This window comes from Sprattus sprattus, assembly GCF_963457725.1.
Source record: "Sprattus sprattus genome assembly, chromosome: 1".
Lineage (NCBI taxonomy): Eukaryota > Metazoa > Chordata > Actinopteri > Clupeiformes > Clupeidae > Sprattus > Sprattus sprattus.
The window spans coordinates 23,621,844-23,639,158 of NC_137920.1; the positions used below are offsets into that span (position 1 = coordinate 23,621,844).

The 17,315-nt window shown below is 45.2% G+C and overlaps 1 protein-coding gene across 1 annotated transcript in view; it reads left to right on the forward strand.

The window, feature by feature from the left end:
• usp34 (ubiquitin specific peptidase 34) overlaps positions 1-16,564 on the forward strand; it is a 65,875-nt gene extending 49,311 nt beyond the window's left edge. The window contains exons 58-79 of the mRNA XM_080842902.1: positions 204-289; positions 637-805; positions 1,637-1,711; positions 3,152-3,303; positions 3,832-3,985; positions 4,592-4,636; positions 5,028-5,132; positions 5,499-5,646; positions 6,178-6,482; positions 6,905-7,234; positions 7,599-7,756; positions 8,001-8,079; positions 8,579-8,705; positions 9,112-9,219; positions 9,600-9,704; positions 10,036-10,160; positions 10,479-10,602; positions 10,847-10,926; positions 11,231-11,371; positions 13,416-13,562; positions 13,918-14,077; positions 14,558-16,564. Of these exons, the coding sequence (XP_080699028.1) occupies positions 204-289; positions 637-805; positions 1,637-1,711; positions 3,152-3,303; positions 3,832-3,985; positions 4,592-4,636; positions 5,028-5,132; positions 5,499-5,646; positions 6,178-6,482; positions 6,905-7,234; positions 7,599-7,756; positions 8,001-8,079; positions 8,579-8,705; positions 9,112-9,219; positions 9,600-9,704; positions 10,036-10,160; positions 10,479-10,602; positions 10,847-10,926; positions 11,231-11,371; positions 13,416-13,562; positions 13,918-14,077; positions 14,558-15,354 (3,720 nt within the window). The 3' untranslated portion in view covers positions 15,355-16,564. The remainder of the gene's footprint in view (positions 1-203; positions 290-636; positions 806-1,636; positions 1,712-3,151; positions 3,304-3,831; positions 3,986-4,591; positions 4,637-5,027; positions 5,133-5,498; positions 5,647-6,177; positions 6,483-6,904; positions 7,235-7,598; positions 7,757-8,000; positions 8,080-8,578; positions 8,706-9,111; positions 9,220-9,599; positions 9,705-10,035; positions 10,161-10,478; positions 10,603-10,846; positions 10,927-11,230; positions 11,372-13,415; positions 13,563-13,917; positions 14,078-14,557) is intronic.
• Positions 16,565-17,315: the final 751 nt, after the last annotated feature.

The following is a 17,315-nucleotide window of genomic DNA, read 5'->3' on the forward strand; positions in this document are numbered from 1 at the left end:
CTGTGTGTGTCTGTGTGTGTCTGTGTGTGTCTGTGTGTGTCTGCGTGTGTCTCTGTGTCTTTGTCTCTGTGTCTTTGTCTCTGTGTCTTTGTCTCTGTGTCCTGGTCTCTGTGTCTTGGTCTCTGTGTCTTTGTCTGTGTCTGTGTCTGTGTCTGTGTGTGTGTGTGTGTGTGTGTGTGTGTGTGTGTCTGTGTCTGTGTCAGATGTTCCAGCGGCTGTGCATCCACGTGATCCAGAGGCTGCGTCCGGTCCACGCTCACCTCTACCTGCAGCCTGGCATGGAGGACGGGTACGTAGCAGACACGCACGTGTGTCAGGATGAAACGGGGAAAAGACATAAGAATACATGGTCATAGTTATACGTTAACCACCCGTTTTAAATATAGGTAGTCATATTTTCATTTTCACAATACCCGTTTGCGTATAGGCTAGTCTCTCCTGAGTGTTTCAGCTTAAAAAAAAGTGATGTTTTGATTCAAAGTAAATGACATTTTCTGTTGTTTTGGTGACTTTTGGAAAATGAAAACTTTTTTTATTTATAACTTTCTCATTTGAACCAAATCAAACCCCAGTCAGTATGTAGGCATGCGCTCCACCACAGTATAGCCTTGCCTGCTGACCCGTCCTTGTTTTCAGTTCGGACGACATGGACGGGCCAGTGGAGGACATCGGGAGTCGCTCATGCGTGACCCGCTTCGTGAAGACGCTGCTGTCCATCATGGAGCACGGCGTGAAGCCACACAGCAAGCACCTGACGGAGTACTTCGCCTTCCTCTACGAATTCGCCAAGATGGGCGAGGAGGAGGTGGGAGCACCAGTTCACGTTCACTTAAGAGTGGACGATACGTCAGGGTTAATGTGCCAAGTTCATGTTGACTTTAGAGTGGACGATACGTCAGGGTTAATGTGTAGTCCGCCTGTCAGTATAGGAAAATAAATCCAGACTGGACGAACAGGACTTGTTCGTCCCAAAGGGATTTATTTTCTGAGACTGACAGGCGGACGATACATGATCCCGCTTATTATACTATTATGGCCAAAGCCATTCCTCCAAAATACCTCTTTTTAATGATTCTGTTTTCGTAACAAACATATAGCAATTATTTTCTTTCACAAATGTGTGACCGTTTTTTAATCTTAACATCTTTATAGTAGTGGATTTGGAATTCCTTACTTTTGAAGATGAGTGGTAATGTTTCTACGACGGGTAGGGGAAATACTTCTTGCAGGAGTCCTGTGATGTGTAATGTAATTTCTATTCATTTGTTCTGGGAGTCGTCTGATGTATAATCCAATTTCTATGTATTTGTTCTTGTAGGATTACTCTGATGTGAAATGCGATTTCTATTCATTTGTTCCAGGAGTCCTCTGATGTCTAATGTCATTTCTTTTCATTTGTTCTTGGAATCATCTGATGTGTAATGTCGTTTCTAATATTTCGTTCTTGCAGGAGTCGTCTGATGTTTAATGTAATTTCTTTTAATTTGATCTTCTAGGAGCCTTCTGATGTGTTATCTCATTTCTATTCATCTGTTCTTGCAGGAAAACCTATGATGTGTAATGTAATTTCTATTATTTCCTTCTTGGTGGAGTCCTCTGATGTCTAATGTCATTTATATTCATTTGAACTCCACAGAGTCAGTTTCTGCTGTCTCTCCAAGCCATCTCCATCATGGTGCATTTCTACATGGGCACCAAGGGCCCTGAGAATGTGAGTATTTCTATTTTACTATTTCTATTACTACTAACGTGGACGTGGAAAACTCCGGTCCTGCAGATTCCACTCAGGGTTGTTCTTTTTAGTGCAGTTGCCCTTATTCATATATGTTCAGAATTAAGGTCATGCTTATGTATATGTTTAAATCTCTTTTAAGGCGTTTTGGATAAACATACATGTCTAGAACTTTACCTCATGGTGCATAAAAGATATATGAAAGTTATTGGTAAACACTCACCCTCCAACAGCCTACACACTTGCGAACACACATTAAGTAAACACTCTTGCAAACACACATTAAATAAACACACTTGCAAACACACATTAAATAAACTCTCTTGCAAACACACGTTAAATAAACACACTTGCAAACACACATTAAATAAACACACTTGCAAACACACATTAAATAAACACACTTGCAAACACACATTAAGTAAACACACTTGCAAACACACATTAAATAAACACACTTGCAAACACACATTAAGTAAACACACTTGCAAACACACATTAAGTAAACACACTTGCAAACACGCATTAAATAAACACACTTGCAAACACACATTAAATAAACACACTTGCAAACACACATTAAGTAAACACACTTGCAAACACACATGAAGTAAACACACTTGCAAACACACATTAAGTAAACACACTTGCAAACACGCATTAAATAAACACACTTGCAAACACACATTAAATAAACACACTTGCAAACACACATTAAGTAAACACACTTGCAAACACGCATTAAATAAACACACTTGCAAACACACATTAAGTAAACACACTTGCAAACACACATTAAGTAAACACACTTGCAAACACACATTAAATAAACACACTTGCAAACACACGTTAAATAAACACACTTGCAAACACACATTAAATAAACACACTTGCAAACACACGTTAAAGGCACCCAGTGCAACTTTATGTAAACATTCAATGAAAAATAAACATTCAATTTCTAGTCTTTTTTACACGTAGTAAGTTTCAATAACTCCATACCATTACATATCGACATTCAAGGAGCAAAGATGAGACGTCGTTGTGTGGTGAGAACTGATAGAAAATCGTAAACAACAACAATCGCCGGTGGGGAGAAGCCATTTTTCCATTGACTGGAAGCCTGCTTTATTTATTGTAGGTTAAAAAAAATAAAGAAAATGGCGACGATTGTTGTTGTTATCGATTTTCTATCAGTTCTCACCACACAACGACGTCTCATCTTTGCTGCTTGAATGTCGGTATGTAATGGTATGGAGTTATTGAAACTTACTACGTGTAAAAAAGACTAGAAATTGAATGTTTATTTTTAAGCCTCAAAAGTTGCACTGGGTGCCTTTAAATAAACACACTTGCAAACACACATTAAATAAACACACTTGCAAACACACGTTAAATAAATCTTCTGTTTGTCCTCAGCCTCAGGTGGAGGTGCTGTCGGAGGAGGAAGGCGAGGAGGAGGATGAGGAAGAGGACATCCTGTCCCTCGCTGAGGAGAAGTATCGCCCCGCGGCGCTGGAGAAGATGATCGCGCTCATCGCCCTCCTGGTGGAGCAGTCACGCTCTGAGAGGTGAGACACACACACACACGCACACACACACACACACACTCACACACGCCCACACACACACACACTCACACAGTGAGCTGTTGATGACACCAAGACCTCATATGAGCTGCAGAAGCAGCATGTGATTAGGAGTATCTGTCTGAGGCTCACGCACGCACACACACACACACACACACACACACTCACACAGACTTGAACATGGAGACACAAACATGTAGAGTCCCACACACGCCTACTTGTGTACTCTCTCTTTGATTGGTTACCTCTACATCTCTGAAATTCTCTGCACTTTGGGATGTTAAGACAGGTTTTTAGTTATTAGACAGGTTTCTAGTGCATTCTGCTCTTTCTTGTTGAATGGAAGCACAAACCTAATAGTTCTATATCAGTACTACTCTTCTGCATTTTGTGGCCAGCCTTCATTCCAAACGAAACACCATCTATTTAAATGTGCACCTCTCCCTCTCTTCCTCTCCCTCTCTCTTCCTCTCCCTCTCCCTCTCCCTCCCTCTCTCTCTCTCTCCTCAGGCACCTGACTCTGTCTCAGAGTGACATGGCTGCACTGACGGGAGGAAAAGGCTTCCCCTTCCTCTTCCAGCACATCCGCGACGGCATCAACATCCGGCAGACCTGCAACCTCATCTTCAGCCTGTGCCGCTACAACAACCGCCTCGCCGAACACGTATGACACACACTCTTTCCATGTACACATTTACACACACACACACACACACACACACACACACACACACACACACACACACACACACACCACTGCCAGACTGGCAAACCTCATCTTCAGCCTGTGCCGCTACAACAACCGTCTCGCTGAACACGTATGACAAACACTCTTTCATGTTAACATTTACACACACATACACACACATATACACACACACACCACTGCCAAACCGGCACACCTCATCTTCAGCCTGTGCTGCTACAACAACCGCCTCGCTAAACGCGTATGACACACACTCTTTCATGTACACATTTATACACACACACACACACACACACACACACGCACACACACACACACACACCACTTCCAGACCTGTTACCTCATCTTCAACTTGTGCCGCTACAAAAACCGCCTCGTTTTACCGAACACGTATAACACTCTTCCATGTACACATTTACCCACACACACATGCCTGCATACCCCCTCCACCCCCCAAAACACACACATGCCCACATACCCACACACATAATTCACATAATGTGTGTTTAAATCATATGTATTTCTGCTTGACTGGGTTTCTCATGTAATGCTGCTCTCTTCCAGATTGTCTCCATGCTCTTCACATCCATCGCCAAGCTCACCCCAGAGGTGAGTACGAGTCATGGCACTTTAATAGCATTTACTGCCTTGTGGACACACACACACACACACACACACCATGGCATTCTATACACACACACACACACACACACCATGGCATTCTAATAGCATTTACTGCCTGATGGCCGCAGAAACAGTTAATTTAATGAAAATGCAGTGAGTTTTAGTTCACTGTTGAATGTTTAGCTTGTATCTCTTCAAGTATTTGGATGTCCGACTGTAGGGACAGAACCTATGCTCTGTCTCTCTGTCTGCCTCCGTCTCCATCTGTCTGTCTGTCCTAGGCGGCTGACCCTTTCTTTAAGCTGTTGACTATGCTGATCGAGTTTGCTTTGTCTCTCTCTCTCTCTCTCTCGCTCTCTCTCCGTCCGTCTCCTAGGCGGCGAACCCTTTCTTTAAGCTGTTGACTATGCTCATGGAGTTTGCTGGAGGTCCCCCTGGCATGCCATCCTTCGCCTCCTACATCTTGCAAAGGATCTGGGAGGTAAAGCAACCATTTACTGGAACATGCTAAATTACTCCATGTCTGTGTTTTTTTTATCCGTCCATGAATTGATGTTTTATCTATGTATCTATTGTCCTTGTCCATCTCTTAACCCATGGCAATTTCAGAGCCATTACCCAAACAAACATCTTGTCTCTAACCAGTTTCTAACTATAATATTTTGTCTCTCTCTTGATTCCTTTTTGACCTTGGTGCTAAGCTGTATTTGCCATATGCCTGACTGTTCTGTGTGTGTGTCTGTGTGTGTGTGTGTCTGTCTGTGTGTGTGTGTGTGTGTGTGTGTGTGTGTGTGTGTGTGTCTGTGTGTGTGTGTGTGCCTGTGTGTGTGTTATTTTCATCTCCCAGGTGATTGAGTACAACCCCTCTCAGTGTCTGGACTGGCTGGCCGTGCAGACCCCGCGGAACAAGATGGCTCACAGCTGGGTGCTACAGAACATGGAGAACTGGGTGGAACGCTTCCTGCTGGCCCATAACTACCCACGCGTCCGCACATGTGAGAACCCCATTCGTCCCCGCTGCCTGTTACGTGTTCTTTCTTTCTCAGTCGTAGACTCTGTGACCTTGCTATAGTTTTATTTACAGACTCTGTGACCTTGCTATAGTTTTATTTACAGACTCTGTGACTCTTGCTATAGTTTTATTTACAGACTCTGTGACCTCTTTCTCATCTCCTTTGTCTCCCTGTTCCAGTATTTTATATGTTTTCTCTTGTTTTTTTTTCATCTATACGCCATTTAATAACACACTCACTGTGGGATTTTTTAAGCTTTTGCCTTGGCAAATAGAATGGCATTTGTGATCTATTATGTATATTTTTATATATTTATATTATATTAAATTATATTATATTGTAGTATGGTACTGAACACAATAACATAATATAGTATAGTATTGGATAGGGTGAAGTATATTGTTTTATAGTATATATAATTATATTATGTAGTATTATTTCACGATATTATAGTATTGGATAGTATATCATGTAGTAGTATTTCATGTTCTTCTCCTCTGTGTTCCTCTCCAGCGGCGGCGTACCTGCTGGTCTCGCTCATCCCCAGCAACTCCTTCCGGCAGATGTTCCGCACCACGCGCTCGCTGCACATCCCCACGCGGGACCTTCCGCTCAGCCCCGACACCACGGTGGTGCTGCACCAGGTGTACAACCTGCTGCTGGGCCTGCTGGGTCGGGCCAAGCTGTACGTGGACGTGGCCGTGCACGGCACCACCAAGCTGGTGCAGTACTTCAGCTTCCTCACCTACTGCCTCCTCTCCAAGACCGAGAAGCTCATGTTCTCGGGTTACTTCATGGACCTGTGGAACCTCTTCCAGGTGTGTGTGTGTGTGTGTGTGTGTGTGTGTGTGTGTGTGTGTGTGTGTGTGTGTGTGTGAGAAACTGAGACAGTGAGTTTCGGTGTGTGTGCGACTGTGTAAGAGTAACTGAAAGAGTTGCTGTGTTTTGGTGTATGATGCTGTGTGAGTGCGTGTTTGCATGTATGAATATATATTTCTTGGGTTTGTTCATTATATTTATCGTCATTACAAGCCCTCCTTTGTGCATTGCATTAGGGGTGTGTGTTTGTTTGGCATCCAGCTGATGGCTCGTTACAATAAGGCCATGATGCTGTCTAAAAAGTCCTGTTTTCACACAACTTCTCACTGACCGTTTTTACCATATCCCTCTCTCTCTCTCTCCCTCCCTCTCACTCCCCTCCCTCTCCTATCCTCCGTTCCTGCCGCCGTGTCCCTCTCAGCCCAAACTGTCGGAGCCCGCCATCGCCACCAACCACAACAAGCAGGCCCTGCTCTCCTTCTGGTACAACGCCTGCGTGGACTGCCCCGAGAACGTGCGCCTGATCGTGCAGAACCCGGCCGTCACCAAGAACATCGCCTTCAACTACATCCTGGCCGACCACGACGACCAGGAGGTGGTGCTGTTCAACCGCGGCATGCTGCCCGCCTACTACGGCATCCTGCGCCTGTGCTGCGAGCTCTCCGCCGCCTTCACGCGCCAGCTGGCCTCCCACCAGAACATCCAGTGGGCCTTCAAGAACCTCACGCCGCACGCCAGCCAGTACCCCGGGGTGAGTGCCACTCGTTCTGGGCGACTCTTAAGTGTGTGTCTGGCTCTTTTTTCTGCCTTTTAACAGATAGATAGAGAGAGAGAGCAAGAGCCAGACACAGCAGCATAGAAAGAGATAGGTAATGGGGCGGCCACTTTTTACTTGGAATTAGATCATTTGTTCAAATGTGGGTAATTGATAAATATTCAAACTACGTTTTGTGGTATTTTGTTTTTTGTTTGTATGTTTGCATTTTCCCGCAGGAGCATTTTCACCGTTGTCTGTCGTATGTATGTTTCCCTGTTGCAGTTTCTCTTGTTTGTTTTACTGTCTGCAACAATTATTACTTATCTCTCTCTTTCTTTCTTTCTCCCTCACTCCCTAGGCGGTGGAGGAGTTGTTTAACCTGATGCAGCTGTTTGTGGCCCAGCGGCCGGACATGCGGGAGGAGGAGCTGGAGGACATCAAGCAGTTCAAGAAGACCACCATCAGCTGCTACCTGCGCTGTTTGGACGGACGCTCCTGTTGGACTACGCTCATCAGGTACACACACACACACACATAGGCACACACACACACACACAGGCACACACACTCACACTCACAGGCACACACACACTCACACACACACACACTAACTCAAACATTGTGCACGCAGGCATGCACACACACACACACACACACACACACACACACACACACACACACTGTAAATGCCATACTCTAACACTCCTCTATCGCTGTTTTCTGAACTGTTATTTGTGTGTGTGGTCGTTCCTGTGCTCAGTGCCTTCCGTGTGCTGCTGGAGAACGATGAGGACCGACTGCTAGTGGTCTTTAACAGAGGACTCATTCTCATGACTGAGGTTAGACACACACACACACACACACACACAGCTGCAGGGTAAATTATTCTGATTCTGCTCATAGCCAGCTGGGATGAATCTGCATTAATAAACTGTTAATTATAAGGAGCGCTGCTGTTCAGTATGTCAGTGCATGGTGTTGGGCTAACATGGCCATTACAATTCCCATTTATATAATTAGGAGGGCAAATATGAATTCCTTGATCTATAATCCTTTTCTCTCTCCATTGCTCTCTCTATCTGTCTCTCCCACCCTCCCCTCTCAACCATCCTCCCCTCTCTCCCATCCTCCCCTCTCTCCCTCCCACTCTCTCTCTCCACACTCATCCCCTCTCCCTCCCTCTATCTCTCTCTCCCATCATCCCCTCTCTCCCTCTCCCTCCTCTCTCCCTCCTCTATCTATCTCTCTCACTCGATCCCCCCATCTCTCTCCCCCCTCTCCACACCCATCCCTTTCTCTCCCTCTCCACCCATCCCTCTCTCTCTCTCTCTCTCTCAGTCCTTTAACACACTGCACATGATGTACCATGAGGCCACGGCGTGCCACGTGACGGGAGACCTGGTGGAGCTGCTCTCCATCTTTCTGTCCGTGCTCAAGGCCACCAGGCCTTACTTGCAGCGCAAAGGTGAGTGCACAGCCAGGCCCCGACACACACACACACACACACACACACACACACACACACACACACACACACACACATACACACACACACACAAACAAACAGAGTATTACCTGCAGCGCAAAGGTGAGTGGACAGCCAGGCTCCGTCGACAGCCTTGGGTTCTAGCCGTGTGTTCCGCTAGTGGTGTGTTCTATCGAACAGGTGCTATATAGACTGTGTTTTATAGAAACTGTGTTTTATAGAAACTGTGTTTTATATAACTGTGTTTTATAGAAACTGTGTTAATGTAGCTGTAGTGTAAAACTGTAGGACCTGTTTGTCCTTGTTTATCTCACACTTACATTATAATTCCATTGCTCTTTCCTGCTAACCTTTGAGTCTTTTGTGTGTGTGTGTGTGTGTGCAGATGTGAAACAGGCTCTGATCCAGTGGCAGGAGAGGATCGATTTCGCCCACAAGCTCCTGACCCTTCTTAACTCCTACAGCCCCCCAGAGCTCCGCAATGCCTGCCTGGGTAAGACTCACTTTCTCACACACACACACATTCTCACACTAACACACACACACCACTTTGACAAAAAGACACCTTTAATGCACCGTAATGCACAGGACATATGCTGCTCAAATGTCCCCTGTTATTACCTCTTCATATGAATCAAAACTGAACATCATGGCCAGTTTGCTCCTTTTGAAATCTTGTTTATTGATTGATGTCAAGTTTATTAATTCTCTCTTTCCTTCTCTCTCTTTCTCCTTCTCTCTCTTTCTCCCTCTCCCTCCTTCTTACTTTCTTTCTTTCTCTTTTCTTTCTATCTCTCCCTTTCCTTTTTTTCTTTATTTTGTTCTTTGTTTCTTTCTCTCTTTCTCTCCCTCTCCTTTCTGTCTCTCCCCCAGACGTGCTAAAGGAGCTGGTGCTCCTGAGTCCCCATGACTTCCTCCACACCCTGGTCCCCTTCCTGCAGCACAACCACTGCACCTATCACCACAGCAATATCCCCAGTGAGTCCGCCCCTTTACTCCTGCCCAGCCAATGACATGCTTCTCGGAGTGTCACATGATCAGCACGAACCATCATAATGAATGTCAAGCAGCACGTGTAACTGGAGGATTCGTTTCTGTCTTATTTTGTAGTGTTGTGTGAGCGAGTATGAAGGTGTGTTGTAGTGTTGTGTGAGCAAGTATGAAAGTGTGTTGCAGCCATGCTTGTCAATGAAAATGACCTGTTTGTTTCTTAACGTTGCCTCTCCTCATTCTTTCTATTTCCCTCTCTGTTCCTGGCTCTCTTTTTGTCTCTGTCTCTCTGTCTCTCCCCCCCCCCCTCTGTGTGTAGTGTCCTTTGGGCCGTATCTGCCCTGCAGAGAGAACATGAAGCTGCTGGGTGGCAAGAACAACATCAGACCCCCCCGACCTGAGCTCAACATGTGCCTATTGCCCTCTATGGTGGAAACCAGCAAGGTGTGTGTGTGTGTGTGTTTCTGTCTGTGTGTGTGTGTGTGTGTCTTTCTGTCTCGTAGGAATTGGTATGCGTTAAAATTACCTTTTCGAAACTTTTTTCATAAACTTCAGTATGATATTGGCACAGCCTGAATTGGAAGGGAGTTTCAAACTGTGAATGTAAAGTTAGTTTCCTATTAGTAAGAATAAATAATACATTTGTTAATTTATGAATTAAATGTACATTTCTGTGTGAGAGTGGTACTGGTTATACTGTAGGTAGCTCTTTAGTGAAATGAGGAGTCGCTATGAATGAGTCTGTGTGCGTCTCGTCTGCAGGGTAAAGATGAAGTTTACGACCGGATGCTTTTGGAATACTTCCTCTCCTATCATCAGTTCATCCACCTGCTCTGCCGCGTGGCCATCAACTGTGAGAAGTTCACAGAGACGCTGGTCAAACTAAGTACGCATCTCTCTCTGTCTCTCTCTCTCTCGCTCTCTCTCTCTCTGGGCTTACATGTTTGTACTGTGATGGTGTATGTGGACTCATTATATTATTCTGTCCTTTTTTGTTTGTATCTTTCTCTGTGTTGCCCTCTCTCGTGTCTATTGTGTGTTAGTGTTTGTTTAAGTATTGTTTGTGTTTGCTTTAGTATTGTGTGTGAGTGTTAGTGTGGATTAATAAAATAGTGCGTCTTCATTCTCAGGTGTGCTGATAGCTTATGAAGGGTTACCCCTCCATCTCGCTCTCTTTCCCAAGCTGTGGGCTGAGCTCGCTCAGTCTCAGGTAAGACACACACACACACACACATTTGCACAAAGTGAAAGCAAAGTCAAGTAATGATTTGAAGTCATTGAACCAAATGCTGCTCTGCCTCTTTTTTGACAACACTTTTTCTATCTACTCCCCATCCGTCCATCTCTCACTCCCCCTCTCTCTTTCTCTCCCTCTTTTTCCCTCCATCCCTATCTTTCTCGTTCCCTCTTTCTCCCTCTCTCTCCCCCTCTCTTTCCCACTATCCTATCCCTCCCCATCTTTCTCTCTCTTTCCCCCTCTCCTTCCCCCTATCCCTCGTTCTCTCCTCACCCAGTCGTCCCTGGCTAAGACCTGTGTGAAGCTGCTGTGTGAGGACCCTGCGTTTGGGGAGTACATCAAGTGCATCCTGGTGGACGAGAGGACCTTCCTCAACAACAACATGGCCTACTCCTTCCTCACCTGCTTCCTGCACAAGGTATGGATGGCCTCGTGCATAAACTCATCAACGAGTGTTATATACCTGTGTCTATAGGTTCGTTTTAGCGTGTGTGTGTGTGTGTGTGTGTGTGTGTGTGTGTGTGTGTGTAATAATGTTTGTCACATGCCTGTGTGTGTGTAGGTGCAATCCCAGATGCTGGTGTGTGTGTGTGTGTGTGTGTGTGTGTGTGTGTGTGTGTGTGTAATAATGTTTGCCGTGTGTGTAATAATGTTCCTTACATGCCTTTGTGTGTGTGTAGGTGCAGTCCCAGGTGATGTGGCGTGTGTGTGTGTGTAATAATTAGGGATGAGAACCTTTACGATTTTAACGATTCCGGTTCCTTATCGATTCCTGCTTATCCATTCGATTCCTTATCGATTCTCTATTCGATTCTTATTGGGTAAGGGGTGAAAAAAGAGCACAAACGGGTTTTTTTACATTAATGTTCTTTTATATAAATTTCTAGAATGCTGCACACACCATAAACAGAATGTTTACATAAATAACCAAAAACTTTTATTAAAAAACAGACATTCTTGCCACTAAATATAAAACAACAATATTTAAATGCATATGTGGTGAGAGTGTCAACTCTAAAGCTATACATTGACATTGTAGAGCACTATTGATTGCTATTTCACTCATTCACTCATCTATACTGTATAGATGAGTGTATGAGTGAATGAGTGAAATAGCAAACAACCCCTATACAACCCTTCCTCTGCTACCTACTGATCTTTCTTTTCCAGAGCAGATATACCTCAGGAAATGTCTCATAATTGTTGGAACATTACAATGCATCCAGGTTTAGTTTAAGTTAGTCCAATCTAAACCCCTCCCTCATTGCACTCTTGAGATAAACTAAATCTGGCAATAAAATGGCACTAACAAAATCGTTGAATTGTCTGATCTGACATGAAGCCCTTGTTATTGAGTAAACTGATGGACTGTATATTTTCTTGTAGGTTGCTTGGTTGTATGGCTAATTGCGAACTATTATGCTTAACGCTTCTAATAGCAATGTAGAACCCACTACAAACACAATAACGTACTGAAACATACTTACTTGTATCATGCACACAATGCCTCACATACGTATTTGAACAAAGATGATTCGCAAACTAGGCACTCAGTATATTTAAAACTTAACTATTGCTGCCACTGAATTGAAAGAGAAACGTATCCATATCTAGGGAGCTGCACGCGTTGCTAGGCAACGCCATTATTAACGGAGTCTTTTGCGTTTCATCCCTGACTTACCAAGCCAAGGTAAAGCCCTCAAAATGTTTTATCATAACGGTGTTACTCGTGTGTTATCAGCAAACTTTCTAGAACCAACAGAGGGGAGGCAAGCATTGCCTCTGCCTCAAGCCAACGGCTGAAAATAGAAGATTCTACAGCTAAGCTAGCCTACGTTATATGACAATGTCCAACATCGCCCATTCTGTTAAGCAATTAAATGCTAAGTTTAGTTATGGTTAACACGACAACGCAAACGTTTGCTGATAACACACGAGTAACACCGTTATGATAAAACATTTTGAGGAGTTTAACTTGGTAAGTTAGGGATGAAGCGCCGTCGTTAGTTAGTCAAAAACATGACAATCTTGTAATTTAATACCATGTTGTGTGCTCAAGTGCTTATTCATAGTAGATGTACCTCCTCCCTTTGACGAAATACATGTTTTACAGACGTTACAAGTGACCATGTTTGCATTTGTTCGAGTGAAATAAAGCCACACTTTAGATCGCTTTTGTCTAGTTGCCATTTCTGCTGCGGTCTGAATTTTTAAAGGAAGAGTTCGCGCATGCGCAAACGGCACAGAGGTCCGTTTACAGACCCGGTTTTGAATTTGGCTAACGATTCCAAAGATTCGGCTCATTAGGAACCGGTTCTAAACAAGAACCGGGTTTCGGTTCCCATCCCTAGTAATAATGTTCCTTACATGCCTGTGTGTGTGTAGGTGCAGTCCCAGGTGCTGTCGTGTGTGTGTGTGTGTGTGTGTGTAATAATATTCCTTCCATGCCTGTGTGTGTGTAGGTGCAGTCCCAGGTGCTGTCCGGCCCGAGCTGCTCCAACCTCATCAACATTCTGGTCACCAACCTGCTCAACGAGTACCACAGCCTGCAGCCCGAGCTGGCAAATCACAGACCAGAGATCAGCAAGACCAGTGGCCTGCTCAATGCTGTGAGTACACACTCACACACACACACACACACACGCACACATACACACTTTATATGTGTAAAAGTGGTTGCAAACTAAACCAGGCAATCAGAGAGAGTTCACAGACTGAATTAGAAGCACAACTGAAGTCAGTCATTTTTAGAAGCAGTCATTATAAATAAATATAAGACCTCCGAACGTTGGGGTGGCCCATTCAAATCAATGGAACTTTTGCACTTTTTTTTTCTCGCTCATATCACTTTTCATAACCATCCCTCTATCCCTCTTTCTCCAATCTCTCTATCCCCCTCTCCCCCAATCTCTCTACCCCCTCCCATCTCTCCTTTCCCTCCATCCCTCTCTCCTCCTCCTGCAGGACCTGCGGGCGCTGGTGCTGATGTTGTCGGTGCACACCCCTCAGCAGCTGGAGCCGGCTCTGGGCCCCGCCCTGCAGGAGCTGCTGGCCAAGTGCCGTGCCTGTCTGCAGCAGCGCACCGCCCTGGAGCTGGAGGCCAAGGAGCGCAAGAGCAAAGGAGGTGGGCAGAGTGACATACGCACACACGCACACGCACACGCACACACTCACACTCACACATAAAAGGTTATAAAAGTCAAATTATTGACTCTCCCTCCATCTCTCCCACCCTCTCCTTCACTCTCTCTCCTTCCCTCTCTCCCTCCCTCTCCTTCCCTCTCACTCCTTCCCTCTCACTCTTTCTCTCTACCTATCTATCTATCTATCTATCTATCTATCTATCTATCTCTCTCTCTCTCTCTCTCTCTCTCGTTCATTCTGGTCTCATCTCTCTCCCTCTCCCTCTCTATTGCTCTCTCCCTGTCCCTCTCCATCTCTCTCTCTCTCCCCCTCCCTCCATGTCTCTCTCTCTCCCTCTCCTTTCATCTCTCTCCCTCTCCCTCTCTATTGCTCTCTCTCCCTCTCTATTGCTCTCTCCCTGTCCCTCTCCATCTCTCTCTCTCTCCCCCTCCCTCCATGTCTCTCTCTCTCGTTCATTCAGTGGATGATGAGGGGGCGACCCCGGTGAAGCGGCGGCGTGTGAGCAGCGGAGACGACCACCCGGGCGAGGGCACCAGCAGCTCCACCATGCCCTCCGTCGCGGGCCCCTCCACAGCCGGCCCCTCCACCTCCTCATTGGCTCCCGGGCCCGAGATGAAGGCGGAGCCCGGCGAGGGTCCGCCCCGATCGCCGGCCAGCCCCTCGGACACGGAGACACGCGACTCGTCGCTCATCGACCCGGGCACGGAGCACGAACCGCCCTCGCCGGACAGCGCCTCCCCCAAGGAGGAGAAGATGGAGCCTTCGTCGTCCTCTTCCTCGTCATCCTCGTCTTCGTCGTCGTCCTCTTCCTCCTCCATGCCCGAGGGCTTCGGGCAGCAGGAGGAGCCCATGGTGCAGCAGACGGCCGCAACTGGCCCCAGAACAGTGGAGCGGGGAGGAGGAGGAGGAGGAGGGGGGGAGCAAGATGAAGGAGAGGATCAGGAGCAGGGGAGGAAGGACGGGGCGAGGGAGACAAAGGAGGAGAGGGAGGACGGCTGTAAGACTCTGGGAGGCGGTGTTGCTGCGACTACGGCAACCGCCGCGGCAGCATCGTCCTCCTCATCCTCTTCCTCCTCCCATGACGACGCAGCCCTGCTGTTGTCGGGGCCGTCGGAGGCGGCGCTGTGGGGCGCGGGGTGCGGGGGCCCGTCTGACGCGCTGGACACGCTGTACAGGACCATAGAGGCCACCATCACCGCCGTGGCCAAGGCAACCGCCTCTGCCAAGGGAGCCCCGCCCCAACCTTCTCCTTCGTGATGACACTTCCTCTGTTACCCCCCTCCCACTCGCTTTCCCGCCCAAAATATGCGGAGTGGACTTGGAGTGGGCGGAGTCCAACAAGGATGCTCTCATCTGTCTGCGACGCTCTAATCACATTTCAGTTCGCTTCAGTTTGCTTGACTGCCCCCAACCCCCCTCCCCGAAAGGCAATGATCTTCAACCTTCTTGACGTCTTCTGTCGTTTCATTTGTCCCCACTCTCTCTTTTTCACTCTGTATGATTTCTTTTACTTTTCTCCCCATCCTTGTTTATATTTTTCCTGACAGTTTCTGTGTCATGGACTATCAGCAGACAAAGAGATCGCCACAACCTTGTGCTCCGTGACTTTTTTTTTTTTTTTAAAGGGGTCAGTAGAGTGCATGCGAACACGAACGCGAGCGCGCGCATTTCTAGAGAAACCCAAGGAAAAATACAACTTAAAAACAAGCAAAACGGCTATTGACAGTAAAACAGAGAAAAGGGAGGGAGAAAAAAGCCAGACCCCACAACTGGAGATTACATCGCAGACGACAACACACATGTCTCCTAAAGTGCAAGGTGGCTCTCGTTCTCTTTTTCGTTCGTTTGTTTGTGTTTTTTTGTTTTGTTTGTTTATCTCGTTTATTTCTCTTCTGAAGTGATTGAATTGTCTTTGAGGATGCTGTAACGTCACGGGGAAAGGTTTACAGTTTTAAGTCTCTTCTTCTCTACTTAATTTAATTTTATTGCATTTTTAAGGTGTATAAATAAAATGTCCTCCGTGCCAGTTTTTTGTACTTTATGGAAGAGGCATATAAAAAAAAAAGGTTGCCTTGCTTTTTTCTGTGGTTGATTGCCCAAGGTGTGTTTACTTGTACATTTAAAATGAGAGAAAAAGAACCACAAGAAACTTGATTCTGTAAAAAGAATCTGTTCAAAATGTTGCCTGGAGGTGTACATGAGCTAAGAAAGTATATATATAAATATATATCTATAAATGATATGAAATATTATATGATATTGTATCATATGATATATCATGTAATATTATATGATATTACAGTGCTTTATTGAACCCAATGGCTGAGATAAAGCACTCTCTGTGACAGTTGGAGCTATATTTTATTTACTGACGAAAAAGAGACATTCCATAATCTATCTCATGTCATTATTACATTTTCTTTGTTTTTTTTTGTTTTTCCTTTTTTTTCTCTTTGTTTTTGATTTATTTTAATATAGGGTAACTTAATAAAATTTTAATATGATTTAACTATGAACCAACTTCCGTGGTGAGGGATGCCATTTTTTTTGCCTTACAAACACACCTTGCACCCAAATCATACATAAATCAATCAAGGGGCGCATTTAAACGCCATAAAGACTACACACCAAGTACACACTTGAATCCATATAGACTTCACACCAAGTAACCACTAATCAATGTGTTCAGGGGTGTGTAGTCTATGTGGTGTTTAAGTGTGTACCGCCATGCATATGTGAACTTGGTGTGTACTCTGCGGTGTTTTAGTTTGCACCAACTACACTTATTAATCAATGACAGTACACACTTAAACACCAAATAGACTACAAACACATCTTACACCAAGTTCAAACTTGAATCGATGACAGTAGGCTACACACTTAAACACCTCATGGATTATACAGTGCCTGACAAAAGTCTTGTCACCTATCCAAGTTGTAGGCACAACAGATGATAACTTGACTTGTAGTTGATCAATTGGAATCAGAAATGGCTTCTATGAAAGGCGAAGGCCTTTAGATTATGCTTATTATACCAACATAAAGTTGTGTATCATTAATTGAGTTTTATCATGTAATAAGGACAGACCGGTCAGATTGGGTTTGGACAAAAGTCTCGTCGCATACACTAAAATAATTTTTTTTAATTTTTAATTTTACTTTGATAACACAAAAATGCTACAATAACATCAGAGCATAAAGTCATGGTGCCTTGGAAA